Here is a 19497-nt window from a genome sequence, read left to right on the forward strand (position 1 = left end):
AAAAATGCTGGAATTGAGGGATCCTTCATCAGTTCTCTTCTCAAATTGCTTACATGACCTCCAGCAGCAACTACAGTTGCCAAAGCACAGTTGATTTCTACAGCAGGGAGTCCAAATTAAGGCAACCTCTGATCTTGACAAAGACCAAAAGAAGTATGAAAACCTAAGTTTCTCTTGATGCTCAAATATTGCTTTAATTTTGGGAGCCAAGTCTAAATCTAAAAATACTTCCAACATCTCTCAGAATTGTGTCAGTGAGGTGAAATTTTTCATGGAGTAAAAGAAAGCAGCTTTCTTCAGCAGGCAGCATCCACGCAGGGAAGTATGGTACTGATTTATTTCCATTTACTTATTTTTGGCAACACTGTGTTTCAAGTAAGTCACAAAGGACCCAACTAAAACAACATTGCCAGACTTTTAAAATATCATAGAACTTTCAAGGATTCGAAAACCTGGGAGAAGATAAACCTGGGCAGTAGTCTAGCAGGAACAGAGCCTAAGGAGTTAATAAAAACTGAATATTGTTTTCACAAAGGCTTTTTGAAAAAGACTTGAGACATTTTTATAGCCAGAAACAATTAGGGAATACTTGTTTCAGCATTTCTTCCAAACTGGAATGTGACTGTATATTTAAGATAAAATTGCGATATGGAAGAGTCTGCTAAAAGCACTTTTTTTTTGTTTGTGCATTTTGTTTGTCACCCAGTGTCACACTAACAACTCTGCATCTCATTCTAAAGCACATTATACTGTGAGATAAGATGAAAAAGACAGTTTTTTGTTTCCCCAAGGGGAAAGTACTTCTGTTAAAAGCATCTTTTTACAATACCATTCTTTCTGAATTACCAATAACGCAAACCAAAGAATTAGATACTGTACTATAAAATTTAATATTTTTTCAATTCTTATTCATATCCTGTAGACATCCCCATGTGTAACAGGGGAAAGTATGCTAAATGCTTCAACCTACTTAAGAATCCTGAAGATTGAGCATTTTTGTACTTCAATCAGTATGCTGTCAGGTCAGGCTCACACATTCAGCAATGTAACTTCTCCTGCAGTTTTTATGATTCTAACAAAACTTACGTTTGGTTCATCTGGCAAATAGTAAGAAGCTGGCTTGAATAAAGGACTGGGTTTGCAGTCCAAGAGAGCTATAATAACATAACCTTACTTTTAAATTCTTCACTTGGATTGCAGTTTCTTCAAGAGTAAACTGTAAATAGTAATGAGCAACATAGAGTATGCTGGAATGCACAAAGAATGTGAAGAGTTAAAAAGATAACTAAACACTCTCTCACATCTTTCTATGTCAAGTGTGACTTGAAAGTTGTAGAACTGTATCACAATCAAGCAAGAAAGGAGGTTTTAAAAAAGTCTTTCTGAAGGAAAAATTGTTTGAAATGAGGACATACAGCAAGGGCTTTGTTACATTTCTGATGAATCTCATAGCAGTAGGATTTGTGCACTAGATATGCAATAATGCCACAGGAGCATTTTTCAGACAACTCACCTTGAAGATTATTCTCTTTCTGGTATGCAACTAGCAGTGGCCAGCAATAGTGAGGTCTGAGTGGCAAGCCCTCCTCCTTCATCATCTTCATCACATCAATGGCCAAGGCTGAAAACATTAATCAAATAATTAAACAGTGATCAGGTACTCTAAATGAGCACAGGTGAAATAATTAAAAAGCAGAGTACCTGATCTGTTGGCCTCCAAAGCGCAACGCAAGATAAATGGTAATGGCGCCGAGTGCATCTTTGCTTCTTTTAACTCCTTACAGAACTGCTTCAGCTTGTTCACAGGCTGCAAACAATTTCAAAAATTAATTTAAGGTATTTATCAATTTCGCAAACTGCTAAGAATGTCAGATTCTTCTAATGTTTAGAAAATGGATATTACATAAGCAAAACAGGATTCCTTTGTGAATTTCAATTTACTATACAAGTTGAAACAAAATAATAAAATGCTTGTTTTGCTCTTGAAGAACTGTGCAACAACTCACCATTTGCAATCTTCACAGCTGCATTAAACTAAATAAATATACTATTATTATTAGATTAAGAAAAAGAGTATTACTATTCTGCTTACCAGATTTCTATTTACACAATGTTGCAAGAAGAAGCTACCTTGGTCCATATCTTCACGTGATAAATGACTTAAAGACTTCAAGATGCTGAAGCTGATATCTTCAAAGCCATGAGTTATCAGAGTCAAACACAGGTTCATTACATCTGGCAAATGAAAAACAGAGAGCAACAATATTAATACATTAAAAAAGTGCACAAAACTTTTTCACCTTAAGCTACTAAAATCAGCGAAAGCTAGAAAAGTAAATGTTTTACAAGTACCATTAACATACTTTTAAATAAGATTCACAATCCAAATCTGAGACTACCCTTTCCAGAATTATTCATATTTATCAATGAAATTCACTTTTCTCATAAGAAGACTAGGCCAAAAATTACAGAAGTATCACCCCTGCAGCATGACAGAAGGATAAGGAAGAAAAGAAACTAATTCCTAGACATGTCAAAAAAAAAAAAAAAGCATCAAGTATTATTAGTTATCAATCAGATTAAACATACTGGGATCCATAAGCAACTTTAAAGGCAGGTAATAAAAAACTGTATTCAGTATTTACTATCCCTTTTTTTATGGCAGTCTTGAAGAGCTCTCACAACAGGAATCTTAACAGCAGTGTAACTCCACACTTGCTGCCTTCTTATAAAAGCTTAATTCATCTTAGAATTTTTTTTAAATGATAGATTAATTTTGCAAATTATTAAAGCTGTTTCATATTTAGATTTTATGAAATACAATCTAAACCACAAAAGCACACAAATTAATCCACAAACTGGATTGTGGATTATTATTATTTTGCCATTATTAATGGCAAAAATATTCCTTTCCCTCAAGTATTCCCTCAAGAGAAAACTACAAAATTACGTATTTTTGGAAAAAGAAGGAAAAAACCAGCAACAACATAAACAAACAAACAAAAACCAAACCAAAACAAAAAATAAGCAAAAAAAGAAAAAAGTGTTCTCTCTCCACTCTGCTGTGGGAACCAAGAACATACCTGGAATTAATTCCCTTTCAAATCTTATACGTCCTTTAATATCTTCGATATGCTGTGGATATCCAGCCTTGGCAAGGCTAAAAATCACCTGCATCAACATCCTGTCCATAAGGTACCCTTCAGTCTTCTCAACCTGCTCTAGAGTCTGTAAAACCAAAATAAATTTAACTTGAATCAACCCCAAAGTGACTCAAAACAGAATACTTTTTAAATCAAAACAAAACAAGCATAAAAACCTGGATTTTTTTCTTTTTTAAAATCCACAGATTTAGATAATGGAACATGGTAGAGAAAAAAATATGCAAGAAGCATTAAGAGAGACTCAAATACCTTTAGACTGTGAAAAGAAAAAGGTACACCTAAAAGGGATACAGCATATAGTTTCTTTCTAATATCTAATAATATATGAAAACAGTAGAGGTATTCTCATTGTGAGATGACTTTCAAGAGAAATTACTTTGTAAAGGGAAGAAGGACTAATCCAACATTTTGTCACTGTTTGGAAGAATATTAGTTGATGAGTATAAGAAAATTGTTTCCAATATCTTCTTCCTTGATTTGGTCCTCTACATCTGATTAAACTCCTGAAACAACTTGAGAAAACTGGTTTGATCTTTTCTCATTTCTTCATGAGTATTTCTTTGATTTTAAAAAAAGTGAGAGAATACTTGAAAAAAATCAGCTACACAAAGGGCTGTAAGAAAGCCTCACCTTACAAATACCTAAGCTGTTTGTATGAATTCTCAAAAAAAGAATTCATTTTCACTGGAAAGATCCTGTGATTTCAATGGCCAAGGAATGGCTCAATGGGAACAGAATAAGCAAGGTTTTACTTTTTGTTTTCATAAATAAATACACAGATATCCCACATGCACTGTCTTTAAAAAAAACCCTAAATTATTAAATTGCTCACTGACAAATCTATCTTCCCAGAGTGAAATGCCACTATCAAAAGACAAATATTTTTCAGAAACTGTGACATTGCTTTCAGTTAAATCAGCTATTTAATTGCAATAAAAAAATTTTGATAATTACTTCCAAGTAGGAAGAAACCAATTATAAATGTTTTTCTTATTTCTCCACCCGGGACAGAAAGCATTCCAAAGTTATATTGAACAAAAGATCAAACAAGCTGTATTTAAATTCAAATTGGCAATACCTTTTTGATGCTATCAGCATCACCCTTTTCAGCATACACATTCAGCAGTGATAAATAGGTGTCTGGACCTGGTTCAACACCAGCCATCCTCATCACTGAAAGGATGTTTTCTGCACTTTTCATATCTCTGAAAGAATTCAAAGCAAGACCCTCAGTAGATTTAATCATAACGATGTTTATTGCGACTTGTACATTTCCTCACTAAATTAATTAGAATTGGAAGCAAAGACTGCAACAAGCTTAGAGAAACTTATTTTAACTAAGCAAATCCTGAAAGGTGAAAGTGCAAATCTTTTTAATAATTGTATTACTTAAAATACTCTTTCAACTTTAATAGATGATAAAGTTCAGAACTAAGTGCAGCAAATTTCTTCTCAAACACTACAAAAGGACAGTAATTTATCTTGAAATACAAGATTTTCAGACACAAGAAAAAATCTACTTCCTTTGTTAAATAGCTTTTTTGCTTCATAAATATAGAGACAGTCTTCTACACGTTATTATTCAAAACCACCACACTATTCTGCAGCATGTAATTTTTTCTGTACAGTAACACTTTATATTTTAGTAAAGCTAACAGTAAACAAAAGGAATAAAACGTATTAAACATTACCCCGATCTTGCATGTCCTTTCAAAAGACTACTGAATACTGCCTCAGTGATGGGGAGATCTTTGCTCTTCATAAATCCAAGAATCTTACTGAAAAAAAAAAAAGTATTTGCCACTTTGGAAGATGCAGACACTAAGGTGGGGCTGGGTTCTTTTTATTTTTATCTTCCTTTTACTTATTTCTCATGCCCCTCAATCACACTGTTACAGCTTAACCTTGCTAAAATTGTTAAGAGATATCCGGCAAGCCCTGTGTAAGAACAACAACAACCAGAATTATTACTATTTGCTCCTTAGCCCACTTTATTCTTTAATGACTTTTCCAGTAGCCATTTTCTTACAAAGGCAGTAAGCCTTCATAACCTCACACTTTTGCATGATGGCTCTAGAAATGACAAAAACAAGCTATTTTCTGAGCAATGTGAATACACTTGATTTGAACACACTGGTCTATCACTTATTTTTATTTCGTTTGTGTAGGTTTTGGCAGTCTCCAGGAAATTGCTCTTCATCGCTTGGTTCAAATATATAAAACCCTTCTTTGCTTTGCTCAATTTCTATGAATTACACAGAAATCGGTTTTAACATCAGTGGTAGGGAATATGAGAAACAGATTTTGTGGAAATCCCTTTAAACATAAATGCAAAAGAATACCTTGCTCCTTCAATGTCACCCTCATTGCAATAAGCAGCAATCAATCTTTGGTATGTAACCTATAGAAAACAAAATGGGGAATTATTTCCATTCAATAAATGGAGCCTGCTATTAAGAATGAAGATCTTTAAAAGGGCACCTACTCGATTGGGCTGCACATTAGCTTCCTCCATCCTGGCCAAGAATTCTGTCGGAGAAAACTTGTGCTCATTCTGAAGATACACTTTAAGCAAAGCATTGTAATGACTCGTATCATACACAGCACCTAAGGAAATATTTCAACCACAGTCAATGTAGATTCTCTAAATTCAACACAGTTTCATAGCTTTCTCAGGTAATTAATTTCATGTCAATTTTATTCTGTATGAACTTAGGAGACAGTCATTTTATTCACCTTTGAAGCATCAGACATTTATTTAACAGCTCTGGTGTTTATAAAAGGCTAAAACATAATGAGCACAGTAACAGCTGTATTTATTTTACAGATTCGGCAATGTTACTATCAAAAAAAGCATTTACCTATGCATTATCTATACATAAATGACTCACTCACAATAAAAATATCTGATAAAATTGCTGGTAGCACTAGGAATACTTAGCCTATCAAATATATAGGTAGCATCTAACAGAAAGTAAACTCAATAATAAAAATCAAGCAGAAGTCCAATTTAAGCATCTTTAAAAAAATCTTTAGATTTCAGAATTTTAGATTAACACCCCTAGATGTCACTATAACCCCCAGAATTAGAAACAGGTCTCTCACCTGAATAATAAAATCCACTGTTCATTCGGTAGTAAGTACAACCTGTTATAACCTAACATTTAAATACCATTAAAATAAATTGTGTCTCATTACAAAGAGAGCAACTAAAGCACAGAGCTGTTCTTGCAAGAAGGACTAACAGACAACATACCAAGTTCTTTCATCTTGTCCCATATCATATGGGCCAGTTCTGTTCTTTCAGATGACAATACCTCTGGTAAGACAGCACCACAACTTTGTAACAAAAGCAAGATGTGGTTACTCCCTGGACACCCTGCAAATGGAACAAAACCACAAATTAATTAATAAATAATTATGCATTCAATATCAGAAATAAGATTTGAGACTGATCTACTGAAATATTTAAGCATTTCCTATAAAACAGAATTCTCTCCAAGACTGAAGATTTTAAATGAACAGGATACCGAAATGATTAAACAACAGCACTACTGTGCACTACCCTAAAAAGATTCATGACAAAACATGCCATTTAGTACAGTAATGAGCTTAGCTGAGCAGAAATTGTCAGAAGACAATACAAAACTCCTAAACTTAGATTATCTAATACTTTCAACTTCCCAGCTCAGGTTCCTGAGATAATTTCATAGTAACAGGGACATGACTCTCTCATAAATTTCTAAAACATCAAAATGCTTCATACCAATTCCATATAATTCCACAACTGGTAGTCAGAGACACTTCTACACATAAACTTCCATTTCCAGTTCTGCCTAGGCTTAATACATAACAAATGAGAAAATTTACACCTAGAGAATAGTGAACGGTAAGATTATCTGCCTTCTCTGACTTCTGTACGAGTCACAGAATGTCAAAAAAGTTAACTATAAACTCATCTTTCTTGTACTTCACTACTATTCCTGAGGCAAAGGCAGAACTGCAGAATCTATCACAGATGACCCAATCAGCTGATTATTTTCTCTATCCCACCTTTAGATACAAACCCAGCAATTTAAAGTAAAAATGAGAGTTTCTTTAAAAGCAACATGCTGTCAAGTATGATCACCAATTCATAACTGACCAGCTTTTAAATCCCTGCACATAATTACTTCATGCAATGAAAATCCCAACACATCTTCAGTTTCATAGTACCTCGAAAGGGAAAAGAAAATCAAAAACTTTTGGCAGCGTGAGCATGGAGAGATGCACAATGAGATCTACTGTGAACACCTTTCTCAGGTATTTTTTTGTGTTGTAATTAGAAATGGAAAAATAATACAAGCAGGCAGAAATCAACACTAACTTTGCACACTTTTGCTAAACTAGTTTCATTATTAATTAATAAACAAGGACTAAATTTTTCATATGGCAACATTTGCCATTTATTTTAATAGCACCTTAGCTAAATCATTTGTGAGGTTCTATGCTTTTATTTTTAAATACAATTCCAAAGCCAAAGGAATACCCTGTAAGAGATTAAGATTTTTTTTTGTTAGTATGACTTAGAAACTGTGGAACTAGTCAAGGTTCATGAAGAACTACTTGCAGAGAGGTTTAGAGACACAAAATTCTTCCCAACTCAAGTTCCCAAATTAGAGGTTTACATGGAAAAAACAACAAAGCAGTCAGAACCAGAAATGACATCCCAAGCAAAAAAGAAAAAACTACATTCAACAGAAAGAGCATGACTTGAAGGTTCAGCCTTTAAACAGTAAAATGGAAAACTTTTAAAAGCACAATGCCAGCTAGACAAGGCATTACAGTATAGAGTAACACACAGCAAAGTTTAAAACTTTAACAAAACAATACATGCTGCCATTGATGAATATTGGCAGTAGTACTTAGCATGTATATTCTTTAAATACCTCCACTGACTCATCCTATCTGGCACCAAACCTCAGCAATTGTGGCAGCTGGTCTGCAAAATACTAATGCAGTCTGCACATTTTAGCCAAAGAGGTACTGAATCTATCAGAATGGACAATGCCTCAGCTATTTGGTTTTCTTTTATTGAAAAAAACCAAAGCTTTCTTGTCATGAACAGAGCTACCTGGGAACATGGAAACTTGTGGATCACCTCCACATTTCCCTGTTGTAATTCCATTTAAGACAAATAACATCTTAAGGGCAGCATGGTTCATTACAAACACTTTAAAAATACACACTGCAAAGGAGACACGTATGATCCCTGCTCAGATAGCAAAACACAGTTATATGAGCAAAGTGCATTACCAGATTAAAAGTTGACAATAAGCAAGGCCATATAACATACCTTAAAAGCACACCTTTATAAGACTTGTAAATTCTTAAAGACACAAAAAAACCCAAACTTGAATAAGCTAACATGAGCATTCAAAGCAAAATAATATCTCCAAAGCAGTTAAGGGCTGTCCATCAACATATACAGCAGATCAAACAACACTCAAAGACAAAATACAGATCAGAACACTCAGTTCATTTCCATGGTTAGACAGCAGCCTGAAATTCAGCTTAATTTTGTTTTAATTGGAAGCAACTTACCTGCATTGCTTATTTCCTGGAAGATTTTTAGTAGAAGAGTTTTAGGGATGCGGCCAGTTTTTCTGACAGAGTTATCCACTTTATTTAACGCCCAGTCAAACTGCCAGGTCCGTCTGGTTCGAACTTCTGAGACTGCTTCTTCTTTAACACTTCCATCCTCTTGAGGTGCAAGTGTAAGGAACCTGATTTGGCTCATAGCATTTCTGCTTGAACAGAAACAAACAAAAAAATAAAGATTACAATTCTGTGAGTCATTTTGGATCTAAACTAGTCACATAATGTCAAAAAGATAATGCACTGCTTGCTGATGAACAGTCTCAAAAACATTCCATTTTAAAATAAACAAATATAAGTGATTCGTTTCAGTCTCTTTCTACTTTAAAAGTCAATCATACATTTTCTCACAGTGACATGTTTCTCTGAAATTTTCAGTTAGTTTCACCTCATGAATTAAATGGTTCAAATAATATTCCCACAAAAATAAAACTTAAGTCATCCAAGTACTATAAAAGTCTATTGTCCCATTACAGCTACTCACTAAAGCTCTCACAAGGTTTTGAAAAATCTCAAGAACAGTCACAGACAGATCTTCCAGAACACAGTAAATCAAGGTAGCAAATCATACCTTCCTTGTCAATTAAAGTGCACAAGAACTAATGCAGAGGCCGGTGTGTTAGACAACAATGGCGTGGACACCAACAGGGTCATTCCACATTTTACAGAATTGACAATAACCAGCATGAAGCATCCACCCATTCTGCCATGTAAACGAGACATCAACAGCAGACTTGTTTAAACATTTATTTTCTCAAAATAAAATATGACAAAAAGACACGTAACAAGAAAGCGATCTTATTTCCAGCAAAGCAATTTTTAAAAGCTTGCCTTTTATTTTTTTAAAAGAACAAACTAATATACATAATAAAAAAAATTGAATATGTGCCACATCAAGGTTATGTACAGCCTGTGCAGGTGAAATTATCATTACACACAAGCATTTCAGGAAGTCTGTTCTCAACTGGGCTTGCAACTGCATAAAATAAAACAGATTATTCTCCTCCAGAATCCTATACAAAAAGAAGGGTGGCAAAAACAAGATTCAGCAAGTTCTGAAATTGCTCTCCCTCATCTCTGGCTCTTCAGATAACTCTTCAGCTAAATTTTTGTAAGCTTTCTAGACCAGTTTAAAAGAACCCCAAACCCCCAAAGTTTGTACTCCCTGCTGTTACAGGTGCTCCAGGAGTCTACACTACAGAGTAATGGCTCCACATTTTGTGAAATGGCAGCCTAAAAGCCAGGAGTGCTGACATTCTCTACAAAACCATTTCCTGCCCCTGCAGCTTTTTCCCAGGTCTATCTGCTGGCTGCTTTCTCACCCAACAGTCATCGTTTAAGGCCCAAGGAGACAGGTCCAGTGGAGGAGAAAAGCTTGAAAGCTTGCTGGTAGCAATTGCATGTTTCAGAAGCACTGGCAGCAAGCTGCTAAATGGCACAGAAATCATCACTGGGGTACAAAATACAGACTGGTGGTTTACATCTGGTTGCCTCTTGTGAGCAGAAAGTAGCCCAAAAGACCAACTTTTTCCTTGCTCTTTGAAATCTTGATTTGGTAACTCAGCAGGCCATAAATTCTAGAAGTAGCCTGAAGCAGAATCTCTTTCCTAATGGAGCCATGACAACAGTTTAATAGATGATATTTGATTTAAAAAAAATCCTTCAATAATGAAGAACATCACTATTCTTTGGCATTATCTTTTTCAAGGACATGATTTTTACATTCCCCTATATTCTAAAGTTTCCTCCTGAAAATATTCCAGAGCCCAGCTAACTATCTACATGGTATTGCACTAGGGAAAGGATAAGGAAGAAAGAATTGAAGAGGAAGAAGACTGACGAAAAAGGACAGATTCCCTCCTCCAGTCTCAGTTCCATTTCCTGACAGATGCAAGTTCCCATCAATCCCTTTGGGCTAGCTCTCATTTTGTTTAGATCCCTCTGTGAGCTTATTTCACTCACTAACCAAGCACAATATCAATTTATTCACTTCTACAAAAAAGTAGAATTACTGTTGTGTCAGCTTAGAGAGGAAAGAGCTCATGATGTCCACAACCCACCAGAATTAACAAGGAATAAAAAGAAACTGAGAAAGAAAAAGTACCTAAAATCAGAGAACCTAGAAATAAAAACAATCAAAAAAGGAAAAAAGCTCTGAAACACTACTTTTCATGCTAAGCACCTTGTCAGATTAACAACAAACTTTTTTGTTGCTACTAGTAATGTCATGTCTCACTAAAAGTATTCCCAAGGGTGTCATTTTCCCCAGTTCTTTCCCTCTTTTTCCTCTTCTCCTTCTATTACCTCCTATAACCTGACACAGGGTACTTTTGGAAAACAGAAGTCATCAGACTAATTAGTATAAAATCCAGTAGCACAAGGTAAGAATAACAGTAAGATACTAAATTTTAACTCCTCCAGGATTTAACAAGCAAGTGAGATGCCTAGAACTTAAATAACTCCTTATAACACATGAATAGCAATACTCAACTTTGAGCTAGCCAGTGGATAGCTAGAAGAATGAAATCGTAATGAATGCAAGTTCTTTATCAATTTCTTAAAGATATAAATTAAAAAAGAAAATTGTATCATTCACTCTTATATACCCATTAAAAGAGCTACTTGAGAGCTTTCCAGAATACTTCCAGAAAGGTGAGAAAAATGCTCTGGAAGCTATAGCAACACAGGGCTGTATTTGGAACACAGAAATTTAAACTTTAACTTCCATTAACAATCAAAGCACAAGTGGACACAACTCTTGCGCTTCAGATTAGAATTTAAATGCTTTTCCCGTAAAAACCTGCTAATGTTTTATAGTACTTTTCAAATTATTGAACAGTGTCTTATGACATACAGCATACTTCTAACCATAAACAAATAGGTATCTAAGTTCTTAAGTCCTGCACTGTTTTAAGAAAGCTATCTTTGTAAGAGTTTCTTGTCAGAAGTCACAAATATTTAAACACTTGCACCATCAGATGAAGTGTAAAGATAAAAACAGTATGTGCATGCTCAACATAAGCTGGTTAACAGCACAAGACTCTAAAGTTTCATTTGCTAGTAAACTCTCCTGCTTAGCATTTAGCACCATGCTATTTATAACATCAGTATCAATTGCTACAGTTGCCCACTGTAAAACACTACACACTTATATGAAAGTGTTATTTTTATACAGTAACTTCACCTTCTGAAAGGTGAGCAGAATTGAGCATTTCTTCAGCAGGCCTTCAGCATTTGAATGAATTACACCTTTAGCACTAAGGTGCTGTGTAATGTTAAGCCAATCCCATACTAAGAATTTGTTAAAAATAACTATGGCTTCAAAAGCTGAATGATGCTGCAGCATCTACTGTTTTGAATCTGGTATGAAGCACTACAAATCCACTAAGAACTCAAAATTTAAAACTACAACAACAAGAAAACAAAAACCAAACAAACAAACAAAAAACCCCCCAAAACACCAAAAAAGAGTTCACTATTTTATAAGATGAAAGATTGAGCAGACCAGAAGTCAGCTTTCAAAAAAAGATACAAACATAACAAATTAAGGGACACAACATTAAGGTTTGATTTCAGGCAAATGGCAGGAGAACACAGTAGGCAACCTCCCTATGAAACACAAAAAGAAACTAACAAAACAATGCAGTTATCCATACATCAGGAATCTTTAATTTTCAGAAGTTGAAAAACAACACCCAATTAAGACAAATAGAAAAAAAGCAAGGATAAAAATCAAGAAGTCCATGTTAACTATTTTTCTCAGGAAGTGACCTAAAAAGGCAGCAAGAAAGGTTGCTAAATTTAATAAAGATGATTTTAGAAATTACCTCTTCACAGGGAAAAGAATGACAGCTCATACACTGTTTGGCTTTCAAGAAATGTTAATTGCAACCATCTGTAAATTTTAACTATCACTACTAATTTTAACAAGGAGATGGGGGCGTAGGTGAGAATATGGAAGAATGACTCAAATAATTCCTGAAAACATTCAGATATATTGAAGGAAAATTACTGGATCTTACTCAAACTCCGGTCCTTTGAATTTACTCTGAAAAATCCATGGAAGTTGTGGGAAAAACAGAAGCCTAACCCAAAAAAAAAAATGAATTGATGTACAGGCTTTTGGCACCGCTTTACCTGACAACCTGCTCATAAGCAAAGCAAGGAGATACAATGTACTTCTAGTATGGGTGCAGTAGTTGTGCAAAGAAAATTTTAAATCCATACACAAAATTAAAACGTGGTTCCTTGCAGAACTGGGAATATTGTGGGGGAGTCAAACTGAAGCTATCTCCTGGCCCAACTAGGAAAGGACTGGCACAATCCATGTGCAATAATGGCTTCAATACAGAACACAAGAAGTTGTATGTTTTGGACAAAACACAAAATTCAACATGGGGTACAACTTGCTAAGCATGGCAGCCCAGAGGGTACTGAAAATGAGGCTTTGCTAAGCATGAAACATCACATCACAAAAAGACTTCAAATTCTCAGCTCCTAAACACAGGAACATAGCTAAAATACAGATGATCTCTTCATCATGGTGTGTTTATTCAGGAAAAAAACCCAAGCATAAAAGACCTAAAGGACTTGTCTATCCCATCTCACTCTCCAAACACATAAGCAACTGAACCTAATCCATCAGGAATCACACAACCAATACTAATGGTTGTAATATTAATCAGAGCGAAATACTTGAATAGGATACTTCAGTCAAGCTTTCTCATTTGGAAGCTTCTAAAGCAAGATTAGGAGTGGGGAAAAAAATCTATCATCCATGACCTTGATATTTCTGATCCTGTCTCAGTACTAGATGTTTGATTACAGAGTTTTATGATGTAATTATATTTTATTATTTTAATTCAGACTTTTTTCAGACTTAAATGCTATTCTACACAACAAAACATATACTTCCCTAAGAGCTGCAATGAGCACTAAGTATTTACTTTCATCTGTTACCTTCAAATGGCATTTTAAGACTTCCTCTATGTGAAACACTTTATTTACAAGCACATAAAGCTGCACAGTAAATTTCAGATCTGTTTGAATGAGCAATGTGGTTCTTCCCCAAAACATGTAATTTCTCTCCACTTCAGAACTGGGAGAAGCTCGAAAGGATATATTGAGCCCTATGAAGCAATCTCTCTCCAACTCCCACAACCACAGGATTAGAAGTAGCCTTCAGATTTTGGAGCCTTTACGTCATTTTCAGCTTTGTCTCTACAACTGCAGCCCTCACCTACACAGGAAAGGTTACCTGTGCAATTGTGATCCCAAAACAAGTGGAAACTCCACCTCCAGTTTAGCTTACAACACTGGCAAAGCAGCTGAAGATCAACTCACAAAAACTGATGCAGAGATGAAGAGTGCATGGAGAATTTTTATCAAGTCAACCAGTAAAATTCTTCTATTTACAAGGGTTTAAGTAGGAATCCCAGTGCTGTACCCACATACTTATGTCTTCCACACTGCCAGAGCAGACTTAAGGCAGTGCCTTTAATTTCCTATAGGAAACATATCTTACACACCAGTCTGAGTAAAAAAAGTCCCATCTTTCCCAAAACCCAAAAAGTCAGTGATGTTCGTGTTTCCCCTTACAGCAGCAGAAGGGTTGCAGTCCGTTGACCAATTCCAAACATTTTTAAAAAATTATATTTATATGTTAGCTATATATTTATTCGTACATTATTTATATATTTGTATAAATATATGAAGATAACTATATGTTTAATTATAAATATTAGATGTTTGCCTCCCTTTATCAGAGCCACAATAAGGTGGCTGTGATATAGCCAAATAGATGCTGTGCTTTTTCTATGGAAAGTATTGAATATTTTGTTCCTTCTAAACTAAATAGGCAAAACCTGCATGAAATAGTTCTCAAAATAAAGTCATCATTGAAGCAGAATAATGGCAAACTTTAATGAGTTAGAATTCATTAGTGTACATAACAGCACTCGAGATCTAAGACTAAATTCAGTAAACATAACACTAAATTTACCACCTGAGATCCCAGCATGATTCACGTGACTGTTAAAGCAGTATTTGTGCTGTTAGCCATGATCAGCTACACAAAAAGGCCACAATGTTCAGGCCACCATATAGTTCTTTCAATGAGATATAGCAGGATCTTACCAGAGAGAAAAATTAATGTCTTTCCATGTAGATTGACAAACTTTGTGTTTCTTGGAGAATATCTAAAAAATTCCCAAAGTGATTCACAAAAAGTAAAAGAGAAAACCTTTGCTTTGTACTGCACTTAGGATCTTAGGAAAAAGCTCATCACTGAAAAGGGTGTCAAGCACTGGAACAGGGTGCCCAGGGAACTGTCAGTCACCTTCCCTGGAGTGTTCAAAAGACAGGTAGGTGAGGTACTTGGGGATATGGCTTAGTGGTGAAGTTGCCAGTGTCAGCCAACTGTTGGACTCGATAATCTTACAGATCTTTCCCAACCTTAACACCTCTAAGATTCTGTGATTTCTTGGGAAGTATCTAGGCATTTTATATCCATCACTAAAACACTTAACTGCAACAGCACAGCCTGTGCAACTTTATTACAACAAAGTACTATGAAAAGCAAGTCTACCCTATGCCTCCTCTGCATTTGAAGACCCTTCCTTCTATCATTTTGCTAATGTAATTAAGCATTCAGTTCTACGTTTCTGTCCATTGGGTAATGGGTTGCTGAATATGATAGGGAATAGCCAAAAAGAACTTGTTTGCAGATAATCTAAAACAAATTAAAAAATGAAAATGCACTATTCACTAAGCCATGAATCATTTGGGTCTTTAATTTATGACTTAATCGAATCCATCTCCCCAGTCTGAAACCTTTTTTAGAAAGATATTCACTCTCCCATCTTACCAACAGGATTGAAACACAGCACAATGAATCAAATGGCAAAAGTTCTTACAAGCACCTTCTGTGCTGGTTTTGCCCGGGGTAATTTTCTTCAAAGTAGCAAGTATGGGGCTGTCTTTTGGATTTATGCTGAATTCAGTTTTGAAAACAGAGACAAGCTCGTGAGCAGAGTCCTGGCAGGACCTTTGGGCCTGTAGAGAGAAAAGCCCACACTGGAGCAGGTTTGCTAGCTTGATTTCATTTTGTTACTATATTGATTCTCCTTGATTTTCCTCTCCAGCTACACTTCCATGACCTCTAAGCTTTAGGAGCCTAACTGTTCTCCTTGCCTGATTTAGAGCCAGCCAAGGTGGCCAGCAACAGGAGGGTGTCAGAAGAATGGAGCCAAGACCCTATTTCTGAGCACTAACTTTCCCACAGCAGAAAGCTGCAACATCAAACCATAACATCACCTACAGTATGCAGAACAGAGTCCCCCCAAAATATCCTGATACTAACTCAAAAATCTACTCTAAACACTTGTCAGTGGAGAAGTTTGTTACACCATTCTTGACATTCAGATACTAACAGTAAATGTGGGCATTTTTGACCCTAGGGAAGCTTTTTTAAGTTCCAGTAAGCCATTTGTACCACGTACATCAGCACACTGCTGACTCTGCTCCTGCAGATCTGAAGTTTCTTGTATTGGTCTGCTGAAGTTTATCTGCAATGAAATTGCATGGCAGGAGAGTGATGATGTAGCTCAAGTTATTTGACATTTCATAGCAGAAGTGGTCAAGTGAAAGAGTAAATTTGTCTTAAATCTGACTTGCTATGAAATGCTTCTCAACCATTAGAACATGCATCTGCTATCCTAACTCATTTTTCAAAGAATCTTAGATTAAAAATCAAAGCAATCATGATGCTTTGATAAAACCTCAGCTTGAATGTGATGCTTGCTCTTTCACAACTTCTAAAGAAGTTCACAGATTTGCAACTTTTCTGTAACCATTATTGTAATGGTAGTCACAGACTTGCCTCTGAACTGACTTTATTATCTTCAATGCTAAAGTGACTATACCAAGCACATGAAAAACAGTTATTTACACAATTCTTGCAAAATGCTAGATTATTCCTGTTTATTTATTTAATCTTAAAACTGAGTGTGTCTTTCTCTACCATTCCAAATAGACTGCATTTCATTCTCAAAATAATCTTGAGACCTGAACAGCAAGTACAGTAAGAACAAATGTTTCTATATGCCAGTCTAGTTCTTCAAAGGAGGTCCAGTTCCAGAAATTAAGGCTTAAGTAAAAAAAAAAAATTACCTTTACTTTACACTTTGACTCTAGATCATCACTTGTGCACTAGGATGCCTCAACACACAGTACTGTGACAGGGAGATTTTAAGTGAAAACTTATCTTAGGAATGAAATTACTGGACAAGAGTAATGTACAAAAAGTTTCAAAAGAGTTTTCAGCATGATCACTGAACTATCCCACATATGACCAAATTGATATCTGAAATTAAGTATATATATAATATGTGTTAGGAGGAAAACAACCAATAAACCAAACCTCAGCTGTAAGAACCAAAATATCATCACATAAAGCACTTCTAAAGTTCTTTCTAGAAATAGAAAAAGTTAGTCCTAAAAAAAGTTAGTAATAAAAAGTTAGTCCTTCACCAAGTCACACATGAATTTCAGTGAATATTATTTCTTGCAACAAATTTAGGGAATTAAGCTTCCCGTTCAGTAAAACAAAAATTAGTTACTAGGAAGAAGAAAGGTTTATTGATAATTTGCAGATAATTAAATGTGCGGTTCTGTTGCCAACCATAAATCAGATATTCCTGGTCCTTCCTGAACTGGTCTACTCCATCTTTCACACCAACTTTAGCATTTGTTGGCACCTGATACACATCAGTGATTAAAGACCACAGAAAATCATCTTTTTTTAAGTAAGATTTTGGCCAGGCTACTAATAAAAGAGCCCCAAAGTAAGACTAATAAGCACTAAAAGTAGGGAAATGAGCAACGATGTCCTTATTTTGACAGTGAGACTTCCCTCTAGGAGTTCTCCATTTCTGATTCTTGTCTTTTCCCATCCCTTCTTCTGAAGAGGCTCTGGAACTCACCAAGTCCTTTGCTGAACATATTTATCTACTTAGAACAGATAACAATAGAACACTGTTATAGTTTTTTACCAGGAATTAAGCTATATTTACTTAGAGAGAAATATAACATGACACAAGAGACAGAACAACTAGGGTAGCAGTAAGTCCTTATATCAGCTCATAAATCTGTAGGTGTCTGAAGTTGTGTTAATGAAGGTTTGTGTCTCTAAGCTTCCTGAAGAGCACCAACCACGCTTCCTGCAGGGCACCAACCACGTGTAAGTGTTGTCAAACGTGCAGCAGGGATGCACACAGGTAGGACAGGCTGTTTTCCACCCTACCTGCGTGACAGAAGGGAGAGAACACCATGGCAAAGAAATTTCGCCGTGCCTCCTCACAGGAGACACAGCAGAGTCTGAGGGCACGAACAAGAGGCCCAGATTCCAACTGTGCAGGTACCCAGTCAGTCACAGAATCACTGGCTCACTTAGGTTGCAAAAGACCTCCAAGATCATCAAGTCTGACCTGTGACCGATCGCCACCTTGTCAGCTATAACCAGAACACCAAGTGCCACGTCTAGTCGTATCTTGAACGCCTCAAGGGACAGTAACTCCGCTCCACCACTACTTATCTCCTCTAGTCTTCCCCTCTTCCTCGAAGCCCCCTCCCCTCGGCGTGTCCCCCCCACGGCCATGTCCCTCGGCGGTCAGGGCTTTGCTGGGAGCGCAGCGCGGCGGGAAGCGCGGCCAGCCCAGGCCGCTCAGCCTGAGGGCAGAGGGGCTCCCGCGCGGCCTTTGCCCTGCGCTTACCGGGTGGCCGCGCACACGCGGTGAGGCCGCCGGGCCGGCCTGGGCCGAGCGCTGCCTCAGAGCCCCCGGGGCAGCCACGGCGGGCGGCGCCGCAGGGCCCGGCAGCATGGCCGGCAGTGCCCTTGGGCGTGCGGAGAGCAGCCTCAGCCGGCCCCGCCAACCCTACCAGGCGGCGCGGCAGCGCGGGGACTCACCTAGCGGGGCCGGGCGGTGGGGCGGGGACGGCGGGCGAGCGGAGGAGCGGTGGGAGCAGCGGCGGGAGGCGAGGGCGCAGCGCCCGGAGGCGCCCGGCGGAGCTCAGCAGCGCGGCCATGACCGCCCGCAGCACGTGAGCCACGCGCCGGCGCTGCACCGCCGTCAGCCCCACGTGACGGGGGCGAACCATCCGCTCAGAGGGGAGGCGCTGAGCGCGGCCTTAGAAAAGGCCCGCTCAGGGGCCCCGGCGCTGCTAATTTCCACCCCGTGCCGCCGATGGGCCGTTCCACGCAGGCCCGGGTTGGGCCGCCCGGCAGCCAACCGGGAGCGACCCCGGCGGAAGGCGGGCGCGCGGGAGGAAGCGGCGGGAAGCGCCGAGTTTCCCGGCGGGCGCTCCTGCGTGCTCTTCTGTGCCGGTCCGCGGGGCCTGCTGGCCCTGCCGGGCACTCCCGGGAGCTCTTCCCTGGCCTACTGGCCCTGCCCGCCCGGCTCTCTCGGTGGGCAGTCCCGGGATCTCTTCCGTGCCGGTCTCCTCCCTGGCCTGCTGGCCCTGCCCGCCCGGCTCTCCCGCCTGCCCACCCAAGTACTGCTTCCCTGCAGCCCGGCGGTGGCCGCCGATTCTTCGCTGCCCCGATGGTTCCAGACCCTACCGAAAGCGTAGCGGGCCGGCGTGTACGCCAGGGGTGCCATGGGGAGCTGGGCTGGGAAAGCTGCTGGTCGCTATCAGCCTT

General features: G+C 38.0%; 1 protein-coding gene across 1 annotated transcript in view; it reads right to left on the reverse strand.

Moving 5' to 3' along the window:
- The window catches only part of LRPPRC (leucine rich pentatricopeptide repeat containing), an 87873-nt gene extending 68917 nt beyond the window's left edge, over nucleotides 1–18956 (reverse strand). Inside the window, exons 1-11 of the mRNA XM_036380591.2 lie at nucleotides 18766–18956; nucleotides 8748–8950; nucleotides 6421–6543; nucleotides 5650–5771; nucleotides 5507–5565; nucleotides 4856–4942; nucleotides 4243–4369; nucleotides 3084–3228; nucleotides 2093–2235; nucleotides 1702–1807; nucleotides 1514–1621 (exon numbers count right to left, since the gene is read on the reverse strand). Of these exons, the coding sequence (XP_036236484.2) occupies nucleotides 1514–1621; nucleotides 1702–1807; nucleotides 2093–2235; nucleotides 3084–3228; nucleotides 4243–4369; nucleotides 4856–4942; nucleotides 5507–5565; nucleotides 5650–5771; nucleotides 6421–6543; nucleotides 8748–8950; nucleotides 18766–18956 (1414 nt within the window). The remainder of the gene's footprint in view (nucleotides 1–1513; nucleotides 1622–1701; nucleotides 1808–2092; nucleotides 2236–3083; nucleotides 3229–4242; nucleotides 4370–4855; nucleotides 4943–5506; nucleotides 5566–5649; nucleotides 5772–6420; nucleotides 6544–8747; nucleotides 8951–18765) is intronic.
- Between the last annotated feature and the right edge of the window lie 541 nt (nucleotides 18957–19497).

This window comes from Molothrus ater, chromosome 3 (genome assembly GCF_012460135.2).
Source record: "Molothrus ater isolate BHLD 08-10-18 breed brown headed cowbird chromosome 3, BPBGC_Mater_1.1, whole genome shotgun sequence".
Classification (NCBI taxonomy): Eukaryota; Metazoa; Chordata; class Aves; order Passeriformes; family Icteridae; genus Molothrus; species Molothrus ater.